Source organism: Formica exsecta, unplaced genomic scaffold (assembly GCF_003651465.1).
Source record: "Formica exsecta isolate Colony F162 unplaced genomic scaffold, ASM365146v1 scaffold26, whole genome shotgun sequence".
In the NCBI taxonomy this organism is placed as follows: domain Eukaryota; kingdom Metazoa; phylum Arthropoda; class Insecta; order Hymenoptera; family Formicidae; genus Formica; species Formica exsecta.
In genome coordinates this window covers 3,906,228-3,924,366 of record NW_021849866.1, presented here as the reverse complement: position 1 = coordinate 3,924,366, position 18,139 = coordinate 3,906,228, and the positions used below count along the sequence as shown (strand labels likewise).

The 18,139-nt window shown below is 35.1% G+C and overlaps 1 protein-coding gene across 2 annotated transcripts in view; it reads right to left on the bottom strand.

The window, feature by feature from the left end:
* Positions 1-13,158: 13,158 nt before the first annotated feature.
* The window catches only part of LOC115236808 (ATP-binding cassette sub-family G member 5), a 16,412-nt gene continuing 11,431 nt past the window's right edge, over positions 13,159-18,139 (bottom strand). For both annotated transcript variants that reach the window (XM_029809500.1, XM_029809499.1), the window contains 5 exons: positions 17,809-18,030; positions 17,288-17,570; positions 15,906-16,411; positions 15,117-15,583; positions 13,159-14,585 (listed from right to left, as the gene is read on the bottom strand). In XM_029809500.1, the coding sequence (XP_029665360.1) occupies positions 13,989-14,585; positions 15,117-15,583; positions 15,906-16,411; positions 17,288-17,570; positions 17,809-18,030 (2,075 nt within the window). In that variant the 3' untranslated portion in view covers positions 13,159-13,988. The remainder of the gene's footprint in view (positions 14,586-15,116; positions 15,584-15,905; positions 16,412-17,287; positions 17,571-17,808; positions 18,031-18,139) is intronic.

The window sequence follows — 18,139 nt, the reverse complement described above, 5'->3', positions numbered from 1 at the left end:
AGATAGTAGTATTTCTACTCGCGTAAGTCCATTCAGACGTTTCCGTCGACCTAACCTAGCGTTACGTTCTGCGAATCAGGCTGCGGAGGCGGAGGTGGCGGCAGCCACGATGCGATGTGTGTTTTTCTTTTATTGACTAACACCGCTGTCTCACCTCGTGCCTCATTGAATATCGATGCAATGTGGCGAACGTAAAAATAATAATGAGCGTGAAATAACGTGATATAACGAAGGGCAAAGTAAAAGGAATATACAATTGCCCACCGCGAAGCCGGATGCATTCGCAAACTTGGCATATGTATTTTTAAACGCGTAATCTCAGTATGCGAACGCTGCCATTTAATTGCGCGATAACTGACCCGCCGTAACGTGTTTTCGTAACGAAAAGAACCCAACCGTTACAAATAATTCATGTCATTCAAACACGAGACAGGAATCGAAAGATCGAATATGTTCTTTGTCGAAGGAAAACACATTCATATAAACAACTCTGTGATATAAACGCGCTTTCTGAAGAAGTCGAGGAGAAATTAATCTTAAAATTGTAAAAATTAGATCAATTCGCTCGATCAATTTATAATTTTATCTGTAGATAATAATTTTGTCGTGAGAAAGAAACGGTTGCGCTGAATTCTACACTTGAACAATCCAAATATTGTATAATGTAAAGTTTTTAATGTTCTCTTTGTGTTTTTTGAAAAACGTACAAATATTATTCTTAATGAATATAATAGAAGTAAATAAAAGCAACTTTCTATTTGCGTGCACGATTTAGATCTTTATACTACTTCTAAAGTACAGTATTCTTTATTTCAGCCTTCAGATATTCATAATTGTAATAAATATAAATATCAAGATCTATTATATCTATTAATATATTCTCAGATGTACTTTGATATTTATTAATCTATATGTCGCAATTATTTTTGCTATAAAGGCACGTTTTATAAGTTTCTATAAATACATTATTACAAAAAGAATATAATATTAAGACATATAATATAATTTTTCAATAAACGTAGCGATTTTCAGAAATAATATAAAAAATATTGTACAACATATTTTTATATAATATATATTTGTTATTTACATGAATAATTATTTTTAAAAAAATAATAATGTTATAGAGAGAGAACTTCCTTTTTAATTATTCTATTATTTATAGATTCAAATAAAACATTGTCGTCACAAAAACTAACAGTTTAAATAGAATGATTCTATTAAATAAACACATAAATATATTAACTCTTTATTATTTTTTTTTTATTCGAGAAAGAAAAGTATCAGTGATTTCTAATAACGTGTGGAAATCCTGCGTAGCTTTCAGCGACCATGAGGTCTGCATTTGGAACTGGAGACGAATTGTTCGAGGAAGCGAAACATCCGCAGGAAACGTTTCAATTGCCTCTGCCTGAGTCAAAGCCGTTCTGAAATTTCCATATGTACGAAATTGCGAGTGTGCATATTTCCGTTTATTTCACGATATCGGGAAACATGCGAGATAAATCTTTTTTTTAGATATCAACATCTATAAAGAATCAGAAACAAGAGAATTTATGCCACTTTCTCTTCGTTATTTTCAAATAATTAATTTATAAATTAAATCAAATAACATAAATCAAATCGTTTTCTTATAAAAAATAAGTGCAAGATAATTTTTTCTTGGAGGTCTATACGATCTAAAATTATATATGTTTAGGCTAGAAATTAAATATTCTTTTCCTTCGTGCATAGAGTCTGGAAAAAGACGAGGCGCGTCGATGGCAATTCGCGATATCTATTTTTGCTCATGAGTTGCCGTGGTGGAAAACAAGGTCGTTAACCCGGGCTACGAGGACTAGTAGATCGATATAACCCTTGCATGAAAATGAATGATCTATTTTACGAGGAAAATCCTTGTAGTTTCTTCTTTTAGTGGATTAAAATTATTATATCGATTTTTTTATGCCAAATGACTTCAATTATAAACCCTTTTTTTATTTGTACATATAATTTTAGATTTATTTGACAGTTTTATCATACTTTACAGATGTCTCGAGTTATAATTAAAATAATTAATTATAAGTAATTAAAATTATTTAACCTTGTCTGTAAATAGAATTATCTTAAATAGAACAATTAATAGAAGACAAAAATTACTCTTTTATATTTTATTTAAATAATTTACCAAATATAAAAAAAATAAAATTTACATAATTATAATGTATGCTCTATTAAGTAAAAATTAGATTTAAAAATTTATCCAGAAAAAAAAACTGAAAATGCAAAATATTACAATTATATAAGTCCATTTTTAACTTTTAGTGCATTATTATTAGAATCAATCTTTTAGAGAAAGAGAAAGAGAAGTTGTATCTATATATATATTATAAATCTACATATATATATCGCATAAAATTTTAATTTTTTTTTCCTTTAATCTTTCAATGTTTTATTATCTTTGAGTAATATCTTACATATAGGTTTTTCTTATAATATAGGATTTCTAATTGTCAAATATATTTTACGCGAAATATCTTCTCTTTTTAGAGAGAGGAGTAGATTTATTTAGTAAGTCAAAGCTCTCTTAGTAAACCGAATTGTTCGCGAAAAATTGTCGTTGACTCTGTCGTTGGCGCATCATCGAGAGAAAAATGATTATCGGGTTCACAGCAGCGCGCAGCGCTTACAGCCAGATGCAACGTCGAACGCACACGCCGGAAACGGTCCCGCTGGCCTATACCGTCGCACGCGCGTGCACGCGTATGCGTGAGTGCATTCGCGTTGCACTGGTACGTTGCGAGGGTGTGGGGACGAGTGTGCGTAATACCACCACTATGCGAGAGTGGCGGCCCTAGGTTGACAGGAAATGGTTCGAGATAAGATAATGAGGCCCCTCTCGCCTCCTCACCGCATCCGGCAGCTTTCTTTGCAGCGCCGGCTCTCGCGTAACGCGTTATAAAAGGCTCCTTTATATATGCGCCACTTATAGGGACACAGGTACAAACGCACCGAGAACCCGCTACGCGAAGGACTTCGATGCGTGCGTCCCCGATGACTGCCCTCGTAAAGGAATAACGACGTGAAGAGAATAATTAACTAAAATATAGGTACAAAGCAAATAAAAATAGAGGATATAAAGATAAATTAAATAAATATGAAAAAATAATCTGCATCGAGAGAAAGACAGGTAATATTGTTAACATGTCTAAGGAACAAGCGGATAATAACTCTGTCATCGACCGCGATAGATCAATTTTTTTTTTTTTTTTATATATATCAAGAGTTTTTTGTTATCATCCAGCATATTTATAAAATCCAGTTTTTTTATCTTAGCGTCTTTCTTTCTCTCATTTTCTCGTCTATGATGCTTTAAATAATATTTTACGTTGTACCGAAATAACTACGTAACACAAGATTATTATATATAAAAAGATTGTTCTTACAACATTTTTTACTGGCGATTTATATCAATGTTTCTTGCGAATACGATATAATCCAAGGAATATACTTTTGATAACAAATGTAGACGGCAAGACATGCAAAACGGCAAATTTCGCGTTAAAAAAAGAGCTTGGTTTTTTATTTTCGATGCCGACGCACAGATAGCCGCCGCGTTTGTTGGGATTCGTCAGCGCAGCCGTGACTAACCGCATCCTGTTGTCAGTGATAACGGAAAAGGAGTATAACCACGCGAACGCGTGGTCCGTATTCCGTCTGTCGTTGTACAAACATCGACGACGCATCGTCACCGCTGGCGAGCATCGATCATTAACATCCGATTTTTCACCGGTCTTGCGCGGAAATCCTAATTTAACTGCTGTTTTACGTAAAATATACATGCGATTAATTACCGCAAAACTTCTGAATCATTTTCATCTCGCTTGATATGCTCTTTATTTTCGATAATATCGATTAATAAATTTAGAGAAGTTATATATATATATATATATATAACTTCTCTAAATTTATTAATATTAATTTTTCTTTTTATATTCTTTCTATATATATAATTACATGCAAATAATGTGATTATTTAAAAAATCGAGAATCTATAAAACATATTCCGCTCAAGTGATATAATGAAACAATATAAAAATTTATCCTATTTCTAAATATTTATTTATACAGTTAATAACAAAGATAATAAGAGTAATGTCCAAATATAGATAAATAATTATCCATGGTAATAATTATAATTGATTGTGGCCTTCTGTGTTTATGATATCCCGAGGGAGAGAGAAAGCGTCTGTCGTTGTACAAACATCGACGACGCATCGTCACCGCTGGCGAGCATCGATCATTAACATCCGATTTTTCACCGGTCTTGCGCGGAAATCCTAATTTAACTGCTGTTTTACGTAAAATATACATGCGATTAATTACCGCAAAACTTCTGAATCATTTTCATCTCGCTTGATATGTTCTTTGTTTCCGATAATATCGCGCAAAACGGCTCGTTTGATATGCTTGTGGCAGAATAAATATAGAATATTAAATTACATATCTTTACACAAGAGAGAGAGAGAGAGAGAGAGAGAGGGAATGCTTTATTATATTTATTGATAAAATGTCGAACAATCGTTGTCGCGGAGGATTGTATATAGCAATACAAAAAAAAAACCGATCCTTCATAATGTTGCATTTTTAAAAAAATATATAAAGCAAATGCTTTTTTATTTATTGATATTTAGAGAAAAATTTTATATAATTATTCTTTGTGTAAAAGTCGCGTTTTAAAATTAATTTCTATTTTCTCTTCTTCCAGCGCTTATAACTGCCAATAATATTTTCTTCATTAAACGGAAACAAAAATACATTTTTTAGATTAATTAATATCAACGAGATGCTTTAGCCTGTTTAAATTAGTCATGACTAGGATATAAATATCTCTTATAAATTAATAAGTAAATGTAAAAGAGAAAGAATATAAAAAGAAAAATTAATATTAATAAATTTAGAGAAGTTATATATATATATATATATATAACTTCTCTAAATTTATTAATATTAATTTTTCTTTTTATATTCTTTCTATATATATAATTACATGCAAATAATGTGATTATTTAAAAAATCGAGAATCTATAAAACATATTCCGCTCAAGTGATATAATGAAACAATATAAAAATTTATCCTATTTCTAAATATTTATTTATACAGTTAATAACAAAGATAATAAGAGTAATGTCCAAATATAGATAAATAATTATCCATGGTAATAATTATAATTGATTGTGGCCTTCTGTGTTTATGATATCCCGAGGGAGAGAGAAAGAGAGAGAATTCGTAAACAACCTCGCCAATTTCAAAAATTCAGCCTTAATTGGAGTGATGGTTAATCACTGGAGCAATCAGGCCGCTACTTGTCCATCTAGATAATAAAACATTCAGAGTCGTAGGTGGGTCCGGACGTTTCTTTTTTTGTCGTCTCCTACGCTTCGAGGATGACCGTAAGGTTCAGGAATATGGGGGCGCCCGTCTATTTCTTTCTCTCTCTCTTTCGTTTTCAATGACTCTCGAAACTGGTGCGCCCACATTCCTCAAGGCACGCACAACCCACGACATAAACTCTCCCGCGCGCGTTCGCTATCTAGCTAGCCGTAAAACTGCCCACCAGTGTTTCGCTCTGGTTCTCTTCACAATGTTCTTCTCAGACGATTTTGTCGATCGATGTGGAGGGGAGGAAAGATGGGTTTAATGGCCGATTTTGGTTGGTCTATAGAGTTCTCGAAGTTATTTAGCAACAACCAAAGCTTGATTCTTTCGAACGTATCTTTCTTCTTTCATGGATACGCAAATAAATAAAGCAAGTCTTGTGTATATCTTAATTACATACTACATACAACTGACGATGAGGTAATTTCTTATAAGAAGAAATGAAAAATAAAAATAGGAATGTACAGCAAACTTTTTGATTGCGTAGTTTTTGAAAGTAAAATAATTTTAATACACTAGGATTGGTTGTGTAAAATATAATCTAATTAAAAACCACTGAATATAATTACTGCAGAAATGAATTGACAGTTAATGCTTATTGAATAATCATAAATAATCATGATTCTTAAACAATAGTAACAATGAAAAGTAGTGACGAAAAAGGATTGATATAATTAATTATTTACGATAAAATTATCAACAATTAATAATACAATTATTAAATTTCGGTTGATTTAATAAGATTTAATTTTCAATAAAAAGTTGAAAAGATAATATTTTTAAGATCTTTTATGAATCTGCATATAATAATTTAATTAATCTTATTTATACACACATGGGAATCGGAAACATAAACACATGTAATTTTATAGAATTATAAGTAATCTATACATACACACATACTTTATAATTTCTTTTATATACATTCGCTACATTCTTCCCTAGATTTTCTTGAATACCTTATATAGTAGCTTCCCGCTTTCTCTATCCGGAAATTTCATGTTTCTATCAGCTATAGTTGCTCGGCATGGATAAAAATCGCACATTATTTATTATTAAAAAATGCAATTAGAAAGCACGTTACTCTAGAATCCTTTTCACAAAATACAGGAAATACAGGAAGCGTTTAATAATATTAATGCAACTGTATAAAAGTGTTTTATTACATTTCCTTTTTGTGCAGTGCTTCTATATTGGCCGAAGCGGAAATAATTTTTTTTTATACATAGATATGAATCAATATAAAAAGCCATTTTCGGAATAAGATCTTTTTCACACACACACATACACACATATGATATATATAAGGTAAACAGAATAAGTAGCTTTTATATTTTCTGACGTGACGTTTCAATAGTTTTGCCTCGTTAATGACAGAATCAAGAATGCGATTCGAAGAAAACGTCTTGCATAATGCGAAGCATATCCGTTGTCGGCTGCGGAAACACAGCGTGGGGACTTCTCGGAATACATGACATAAAGCAAGTACGAGCAAAGAGTTCCGAGAAGGTTCGCCATGCTTGCGAGCCTTCCAGGGTGTCCTGTGAAAATAAATGCCGGGCGTGAGAAGATTCGGCCGCGTTACAGGTAATAATAAGATGGAGAAGGGGATATTGCATTATTAAGGGCCAAAGGAGCGACTTAATGCTCGGTATGCAAGGTCGACAATTGTCGAAATTGCCGTACATATCTGCTACTCTTTCTGGGACTTCTTTTTTAATGTTGTACATTACATTCGCAGTAAGGTGATAACAATGAACGAGGCGGTAATACTGCACCTTTAATGAAGGGCTTGTAACAACAGTATATATATATATATATATATATAGAAACTAAGATAACGTTTCATCGAGCGTAACACGAAGGTTTTACGTTACGATAGGTGGGCTGCCAAAGTAAAGTAATCAATGAGGGAGCGAGTAGAAGGGAGAAAGCTGAAGAAATACCGCGCTTCTCTCGCGCCCACGCGGGGATCTGCGACCTCGTCGTTTCTGTCTCCTTCGCTCCCCTCATGCTAGGATCTTATTATTCTTTCCATATAGCCGCTCTCCCTCCCGAACCTTAAGAAGGAAGGATCGTGTCGAATCGGCGTTAATGGAAAAAGTAGGGTCGATATAGATGATGTGTGTGTGTGTGTGTGTATGTGTGTATGTACCTTTGTTGGTCTGATAGTGTAGCGTTGTTGCCTGCGAGAGGTTGGCTCCACAACATCAATTTATCCGGTTACAACGCCCGCTTGCTGCAATTCGAGCGCGGAGCGATATATCTCGGTTTACAAACGAACTTGTAAGTGCGTTGCAAATTAACAAGTTTTGACTCGCCGCTTTACGGAAAGCGACGCCCTCGTAAGTCCGTAAAACGTAACCACGTAACTCGTGGTGCATAATTGTTCATGTATTTAGAAGCATATATCTAACAGTAACATATGTATCTAAATAAAAATAGAATTTTAATGAAATAAGAAATGTGTGTATTAAGCATTTAAATACTAAATTACTTTTCTATAGCTTTGAATGCGTGCCTTCCAATACATTTATAAAGATATTATGTGTAGTAAAATAGTCAAATTATATAATAAATATTATTGAGATTGTTGAAGAAATAAAATGTTATTTTAATAATTATTTAATAATGTTAAAAAATGCTGATACTTTGAGTCCGTTAAATTTCTTTTAGATATATGACATAATATATTTGTTTAATATATACATATAAGAGAAAATTTATATTTAGTTATAAACGTTTAATTAATTATATAGCATCAGCTGCGATTTGGCTCTGATTGGGTCTTTCATGGATAATTGACGTAGATGATGGTAAAGAAATCTTATTCTATTAATTTTATTTATAGCTTATTGTGCAGAGACCTAAAATCTATATTTCCAACGTGGAGTCCGTGGAGGTTGTGCGATAATTTGATAAAATAAAATATTCTCTATGGAATATCAAACAAAGCCATGCATCTTCCAGGAAATATCCTATTCCGGAGCAAAAATACAAGATTGTAATGGCATACGGAAAAAATAATTAGTTGTTATTTATAACCACTGGCATATATCAGTATTATTGTTTTCTATATTCTATAACATAATTAAAAATTCCTGCCTATGCCATGCGCAAAAATGAGCAAAATAACATATTTGAAAATCTTTAATGCATAAATTCAAGCTATTTGTGTTGATCTATATATAATAATTGTTTTACCAACAATTTTATAAAACAAATTTTATTTTTTGTTGAAATAGTTGTGAGAATTGACGTGTATCAAAACTTCGTATGTACGCTCTCTTTCTCTCTTTTTCCGTGTTTTTCTCTCAGTTATTTATTTTTTTCAATATTTACTTGACAAGGCTAACGTATCATAAATCTGATATTGTTTGTCGAGCAATATCGATTCCCCGGTACGAGCATCAGGGAATTTGAATAGCCGCGCGTAGGATGAACCGGGCGACCGGAAATAACGCGGTTTCACTTGCTGCTTGTATAACCGACGGTTATCGCATGAAAGTCTTGCGGATCGTGCTCTTCGTCGTATTATAACACAATGGTGCATTGACGCGATGTAACTACGATGATTCGCCCATTTTGCTCCTCTCTTTCTTCTTCTTCTTCTTCTTCTTCTCTCTTTCTCTCTCTCTCTCTCTCTCTCTCTCTCTTGATGCGCAATTTTTTTTCTCTCATTTATCTTGTCAATTAATATAGATTAAATATTACTTTTTATGTACATTTCTGCCTCGTTTTGCTTTCTATTTACTCATTAGCTCAATTCATTTAATGTAAAATGTAAATTCATTTCTTTTAATAGAAAAAATTAATCTAAATTTAATCTGTTCAACTTCAAGAATAATATTCTCGAAATTCTGGAGAGAAAAAATTAATTCTGTCTCACCGTTGCATTGAATCCTTTATTCATTCGTGAAGCTACGGAAACGTTAAGAAAACGCACAAAATGCGCCGCAGAATCGAAACACGTGTCACCAAGGATCTAGCCTTTGATTACTGGAGCTTAGGCGCATAAGCGTAAGCCGACATAAATTGCCGATTACCGTTGCAAACGGCCGCCTCCCTTGATGAAAGTAATTAAGTCTCGGCGCAACGTAGGCCGCGCACGACGGCATGACGATAATTCCTGGAAAAGCTCTCGCTCTCTCAGCTAATTACGTAAATCGCCGGTATAATAACTCTCTTCGAGAGCGAACGCGAGTGACGTTATACAAACGCGACGGAATCCGTCGTATCGTAATAATTCCATGGGTACGCGATGAACGAGTTTCTTGTGGACCGCACGTACAAAGGTCGATTCATTGAGAAATCAACTTATGTACCAAGTGTTTCACAAGCGAGAGATTCCGACGGTCGAAACCCCGCCAAAAACCCCCCTTCTAACAATAAGTCTACTTTGCAAATTAGTTCAAGATTCGCACGAAATACGGCTGATATTTTTTAATCTGCCGGAAATTTATTATATATTCGGCGAAAGATACGAGTCTCGTATATAATTGATCGCGTTACTTATGAAGCATCTTGTATATTACGACTAGTTCTCTCATTGGAAACGAGACTCAATTGATTGTACTCGATAGCTTCGCTTTATTTAGACTCGATGTCCAAGCTCCGAATTCCGATACTCGCGCGGATAGAATCTCCTTTACGGGATTGTCACGCGACCTAATATATCTTGTAATATTACACAATACCGAATTTCCCTAATACGGCACGAAAGCGAGCCGTTGGACCTTTCGCAAACAGCGATTGAATATCGATTACGCTTTTGTTAGAAACTTGATTACTTATGAATTTAATCAACTGTGCGGACTGATTTTTTTTTTAAATATTCTATGGATTAATTATAAAACGAACGAGCTAGTATTTGTAAAAAAAAAAATGGACATTATATTAGTCTGGGTTGAATATTCAACGTTCGCATTTTTCTCTGCGTGCAAGTTAAACTATCACGAAGCATTATTTGAATAATGAAAAATCCGAAGTTTAAGCTGGCTCGAAAATCATACTAATTTTTTCTCTTTACGATATCACTGACATTTACCGGCGATATTTCCCAAGTGTAATCATGCCGCCCACTCGTTCCTAGAAGTGAAAAAATTTAATCCGCACAAATATTGTAAAAGAGAGAAAATTTAAATTTTTTCTCAAGCTCTAAAATTTAAATATTCTTCTTTAATAAACATCTCATTGGCTTTTTGCTATGTCATGAAAACGTATCATGTAATTTTTTGCATTGATGCATGCAAAAATGAAGGAAAAGAGGAGAGAAAGAGAGAGCGTAGTTTTATTTGATAAATTAATATTGGATACATATAGATTATCAGCAATATATAATTATCAGCAGAGATATTAATGATATCTCGTGAAAAACATTTAATATAATTTTCGTTCTAATTAGAATTCCATCGAAAATTATGCTGATATTTATGAAATGTAACATTAAATAATATGTAATATATATAAGTAATGCGAGGATGTAATTTTCGATGAAATTTTATTTTACGGAGTAATTCGAAAAATGAAGTGTAGTGACAGATAAATACATTTTTTCCGAAATATTTATAATCTCGACGACAGTCATGCGAGTTAAGAGTATATACACATGAATCAACGCGTGAATGGAATCCTTCCATTCTTGCCGATTTTTATTCGCCGTATCTGGTCGCACGATCGGTCGTTATCGTGCGACAGCGATAAGAGATCTCGCTCGGCGAGATACGCTCGTCGGTCGAGTTCGACGAACGCTCTCGACAGCGCTAATTGGCGTAATTAATTGCAAACTCGATGAAAGTAAGCTTACATAAAAGTGGATTATGATTGCGACACTCATGACGCGCAATTTCTGTGACTGTGACGACAAGCAAGAGTTCGCAAAGATCAATTGCGTTGAGCGATCGATTATTAGACGCGATCAAAATAAGAGCAGCGGTCAAGCAATATTTAATCTTTTAAATGTCGTTGTCTCGATTAGTTCGTAAGATACGCTCTATATTGACCGAATAAAACTTCTAATCGAGCAGCCAACGTTTGTAACGCTAAAAGCGATGCTAAATGTGGAACACGCTATCGCGCGGCTATAAGATTGGATCTGATTAAAACACGTACTCTCTTAAACTGAATCATTTAAAAAGTCACTGATTAAAGCAGCGATACAAGATTTCGTCGAACATTTGTGATTATTTCACTAATCTTCAGTGAAAACGGTTACACTTTGCTTCTCGATCTCTCTCTTATGTCTTACGGATTATAACAATAACATTCATTGAAAAATCGTACATATATGCAAGATGTAGTTTTTAAATCTTTTTCTATTTATCTTGAATTGTTACGTTTTATAGGAGAAACCCACACACGCACATATCTAGAATGAAACACGTCAAATTCAGAATTATATACATATTATTTTTTATTCTTAAGATCTGATAAACTCATGTCAGAAGAAAATAAACAATTTTTTGTCAAACTCAGATATTTCTCTATGATAAAATATATTGCTGTACAAATTTGTTTTAAATATAATACTATAATATATATGAGAGAGAGATACACATTTTAAAATATCACTGATTGAAATAACTACTACCACTAATTCTTTCAGAGAGATTTCACTGATTTTTAGTACACATCATTTTTCTTATAACCGAGGCTATGAGTAACTATTCATTGCTCCTACTTCAGTGAAAATACATTTATTCCATTTAAGAGAGAGAATACTAGAGTTATCTTTCCGCGAGTTAAACGCGGAATAATGCGCGCGTATAGAGTTTCTTAGAATTTTTAATAAAATAACACAAGAATCACGCTAACAATGTACCGACGTAGAGACAAAGAAGCGAATCGTTCTTATTTTTAATCGCACTTTGCATTTCTTAACATGCGTCATCCGCGGGATAAATTTGCTCCACGTGGTATCGATTTCTAATAAACGTCTGAAGCACGCGTTTATTAGTCGCAAGCCCTTTATAACTTGATTTGCGTAGTACGGCACCTACGAAGGGTGGCAGTTTATCGATCTCAAAACAATCTGTGGTGGAAATGCGAAAATGGACTTTGGCTATATATGTCATAGCGATTTTGATCTCTCTCTCATAAAGGGTTCTCATTGTAACATTCAAGTCCGCTCCGGACTTGAATATCGTATTTTTAAGAGATTCGTTAAATTGGCGTTTTTTTCAAATATAAATGATCTCTTTGCTGATATCATTATACATGTTCTGATAAAAATTAATAATTATACGACAGGTATCTTCGATATCGGCGGCTACAATATCTAGATGGAGCCTACGAACGGAGACTTGCTAACGTGAAATAAATCAGTTATCTATTGTTGAATCATTGTCAATGCTATCCGCTGGTAGCAAAATTCCCTGCAGAGAGTATCGATTTTACGTTTCGCCAAAAAAAATAATGAATCTAAAAAAATTCAGCCTGTTTGAAACAACCGGAAAGAATAATGTTAAATCTTTTCTTTCTACACACATATTATAAATAATTTTTTAAATTGGATATATATAATCCTTTTTTATATTTTTTCTTAAATTCTAAATTTTTTTCTTTTAAAAAAGGATATTGAGAAATTAAAAATTAAGGCTCGAAATATTTGGATATAAATAAATAATATTTGCGTTGAAGTAATATATCATTACTGCAAATTTTTGCCGATCTAAGCGAAACAATGATACGCAATTCTTTTGAATTTCAGGATGTGTGTGGATTGAAAGAAACTGGCAAAATTATTCGTTTCATGAGAATATTTAATACGATTACAACAATACGGTTAAGACAATATATAAAGTATTAAGCGTGTCTGTTGTATATAAACGGCGGGCTTTTATTACGGGAATAAGGTAATGTCTCGTTATAAGTTTTGTACTTTATATCGCCCGGATGTCTACTCTGCGAGTCCCTAAAGCTTATTTCTTTAAAGAATCGCAACGGAGTAGACATTAATGAGACATTACGAACGCGAAGTAAGTATATAGATTGTATCGAGAGAAGGAGAGAGAAGCACTATCCATTTATTTAAAATCCTACTGTTAAAGTTTGATGAACAGGAAATCCAAGTGACATTCGGTATCACCGGTGTTCATCGAGATTTTAAATATCTTATATAAGAAATTATATAAGAAATTTAACGTGATAAATTCCGTTTTTTCAATCTTTCGGGAATACGCCTCAAAAATAAAAATTTTTAATGAAAGAAATCAAATAAACTATAACTGCCGAAAATAATATTCAAGAAAACCATTTTAAAAATCTGTTTTCGCAAAAATACTATTTATTTCAGCCATTTGGCACACTGAATTAGTAAAACGCTATCTCAGAGAGCAAGTGTTAAATTTAAGACGTTTCGTTGCCGTAACCCAAAGAAATCATCGTCGCGCTTAAATCTCTAACATATGATCTTCAATCTTTAAGAGATTCTAAAAATTACTTCGACGAAAACAGCTTTACGAAACGAAGAGTGAAAGTCTGCTTAAATCAACTTCGCACAACTCGCGAACATAACATGTGTACATAATCTCGATTCTATACTTTACGAGATTCCTCTCGCGTATTAGAATCAGGGTTTGTTCGGGGCGCTTCTGGGCCTCTTCGGCGTCGCGTATTTGACGCACAGGAAACCCAGAACGATCAGAACGGCCGTGATAGCCACGCCGGTGCCCAGCCACAACTCGCCGCGTAGGTTCAGCTTGTCGAGGGCGACTTCGCGAAGGGCTAACGCGCCATCGGGTGGCTCGCACGCCGCCTGGATGATGATGTCCTGCCGCTGGATCTGCTTGGGCCTACAGTTGGCCAGCTTACTCATACTCTCGCTCCTGTGCAGACGCGGCAGCAGCAGCGACAACGACCACTGCATCATGCTGATCCGCTGATACCACGATGGCAGATTGTCCAAATGCAGGGTGATGCCCCCGGCCAGACTCATCTCGCCCACCACCACGCCGGCGAACAGCGCTGCCAGATACGTAGACTTGCACACGTGCGCGAAGAAAGTGCAGATGAGATGCTGCATCATCAGATACAGCAGACCGACGGCAAGATAGTTCCACAGCGACGTCATGTTCTCATCCGGCACCAAGTGCAGCCCCGACATGGCGAACGCCGGCGCCAGGTATATCAGGTAAACTACGCACCAGGATGGTACGCTGCAGATGAGCTGAGAACAAGAAGCGATGTGTTACTGCTTATAGTACTTCTCCTAAAAATCTCATTGTCAGACTTGATAGTATATCTTATAAAGTATTTATATATTCTTTGCTTTTTTAGATTAACAATATTTTGGACAATTTTTAGTGTATTTATGTAAATTATATTTACACATATATTAATTTTAATTATTTTATATCGCAAATTGGAATTGGAGCACATATTTTTTTATTTTGACATATATTTGCTTTATATTACTTTAGTCATACACAAAGTTGATCAAACGTCTTAAAAATATCATAAGAGCTTTTAACATAACGAGAAGAAAGAAAGCAAATATATATAAAAAGAGAGATTTTTATAACTTGTTTATTTTATATCTTGCAAGAAAATATAGTAGATAATATATATTTTTAAAATAGCACATTTTTCTCTCAATAATTTTCTAAAAATTTTTCGAGACACTTGTTTTCTCTTAATTTCATAAATCATGTGCTTTTCGCCAAGATAAATTTTTGAAGTTTGGTAAATTTAAGCTTACCTCTATGAGGATGTAAATAAATCTGCCATACAATCCATCCCTGATATCTCTCTCTACGTTCGGCCTGCTGTTGGCTACGTCATACATTGCCAGAAGGCTCAGAGGCCAGAAGAAGATGCCCAAGCTAGCGTAATGATAGCCTATTCTATCTCTCAGATATAAATTTGACTCGCTAGCAACGTCCCAGAATATTGCACCAAGTAGAATACTGAGTGACGCGGAGATTACGATTTTTCGCAGCAATCGCGTCAACGTCCACGGTTGACTGTAAATAAGCGTTCGCAATAATAACGCATAAATTTGCAGGAATATATTGGGACCAGATCTCGAGGGCGGAAGTGCGCCGGGTGGTCCAGGATCGCTGAGCGGAGGTAGCCTCGTCCTGGCCAATTCCGCGAGATGATCTATCCTCTGCGAGGATTCCAGCATCGCTTCCGCCGATAAGTCGTCCAGCGTCACTAAATCGACTGAGACAAAGAGAAATAACATTATTCGTATGTCTACATTTTTTTATTGTTTTACAAAAGGATTTGAAAAAAACTCAATTTTTATTAAAATTTTAGATGCATAGAAAGATTTAAGTTCTCTTCTTTTCTTTTTTGTATTATTTTCCTATTGTTTCGGAAATTTGACTAAAAATTCAGTAACTTTTTATTTCATCTCTTTTTGTAAGATAAAAATGATTTTCATATAAATCATCAAATATTTATTTAATTTTTATCTTAATTAAAACAAGAAGAAATACATTTTTTGTAAGATTTATAATCAGGATTATTTTTTGTTACGTACGATAGTAATCGGACGGATTCTTGAACGGGGGACAGGGAAACTCGGCGAGCGCGAAATATGGCAGCATATCTCTCCTAAGCCCGGAGTACATGATCCGACCGCCGGAGGTGAGCGCGACCCTCGACACCATCGTCAGGATCTCGTACGTGGGCGGATGCAGAGTGAGGACGACGAGCCGCTGACCGCGGCTGGCCCACTGCCTCAGGTACTCGACCAAGAAGAAGGCGTCGAAGATGTCCAGACCGTGCGTGGGCCTATCCAGGGCGAGGACGTGCGAATCTTGTAACAGCCGACAGGCTAAAGCCAGTCGTCGGGCCTCAGAAGTCGTCAGGGTATTCACCAGACAGTGCTTGGTCGCCTCCAAGCCGAGCTCCTGTAGGACGGCCTCGGCTTCGAGCGCGGTGGTGTTGCGGCCGCCTCTCAACAACATATAGAAGCTGAGAGTTTGCTGAGCCGTCAGTCCGGGACTCAAGCCGCTCTCCGTTGGAAGGTAAGCGACACGAGATCTATTTTGATTTGTGACATTAATAATTAAATGATTTTTTAAATAAAGGGGATATTATTTTAAATTGAATATGTATAAATAAATATCTAGACAATTTAATATTAAAATGATCAATTTTATATATATAAATTAGCGAATATTTGGATCGATATCCAAAGAGTCGCGTGAATCTGGATGTAAAAATAATTTGCAAAACGCGAGATTTATCGTAATTCAATGCAAGAGGAATTAAAAATAAAAGCCGAGAATTGAATATTCTCATGCCATAAAGATTAACACATATTTTCGATATACGTAAAATTGTTTAAATGATGCAAAACCGAAAAGTTACGCAAGATTAAATATGAAGCAGTAATAAGCAATAATGACGGAAGCGACAATTGATGCGATAATTGAATAATGAGCACTGCTTGTTATTCAACTTATTATTCAACTACATAAAAATTTGCATGCTAATGCTCTCTCGGTGGTTACTACTTGCTAGTTACAGCCTGTTTCGCTAATGTCGTTTACCGTTACAGCCGTGGTTAACTAAATCTTTCTTTTCTACCTGGATCATAGCCAGCGCTATGATCTAGAAAGAAACGAAGAATGAGTCAGCCAAGCTGCAGTTAACACATATTATTAAAACCGGCTATGAAAAAAAATATCTTATTCTTTCTTTTACTTCATTTACATATGCATAACTATATTACAATTTATGAATTAAGTAATGCATCTTTATTGCGAAAAATCTTAGAAAAAGATTGAAATTTATGGGACAAATAAAATGAATTTTTCTTTCACAAAGTAACGCTATTAATCGTGCAATACACCTAGTGACTCACTGCCGCGTACTACAGGAAAGCATACGTACAGGAAGAAGATTAGAAAGTACCTCAGAGTACGTGCCGATACCGATCTTCCATTGAGCAGAATATCGCCCCGCTTTATACGCCTTCTGCCCGCGATCGTCTCGATAATTTGCGTGCCTTCTTTCTCGGTGGTCGCCATGATGGCCAGCACCTCGGCGGCACCGGCCTCGAGGGTGATACTACGAAGAAGCGGCAGCCCGTCCGAACCTGAAGCCTCCACGCCCCGCAGCTGTAGATGGGGATGCTGCAACGGCACTGGTCTCAATGGCAGCATGTAACTTTCCGGTCCCAGGATACCTGGGTGCCCTGTAAAACGATCACGCATGATATTTCGGAAATTTAACAATCTTTTTATTTTTTTTTTTTTTTAACAGAAGGAAGATACGATCGTCGCGATGATAAAATCTTCGTATCAATAAGAAATCGATTTAAAGAAAGACAAAAAATCTTGAGCTTTAAATAATCTTACTTGAGGCTTAACATCGATATAAATGAATACTGAAAATAAATCTAAAGATTTTCTCTCTCTCTCTTTCTCTCGCACCATGTGTTATGTATCCAGGATCGATCGGTGCGATGCTGTGCCGCCGATTAGTCCTGATCGCGCTCTGCAGAAGATTAGCCTCGCTGGCGCTTCTTAGCCTCGGATGATCCCTCGCGATAGTTAATTGAGAGTGCGTTTGCTCTCTCGGAACCGCGTGGACGTGCCTAAAATCCGGATCACTTCTGGCTGAACGCATAACTGATGCCGAATGCACCGGAACACCTGCATTTGGAATAAAATTCGTGAGAGAAAATATCGTTATCAATATTTGAAATACTATCATTCGAGAAACTTTAATAAATTTTTTATAATTTTTATATACATATATTAT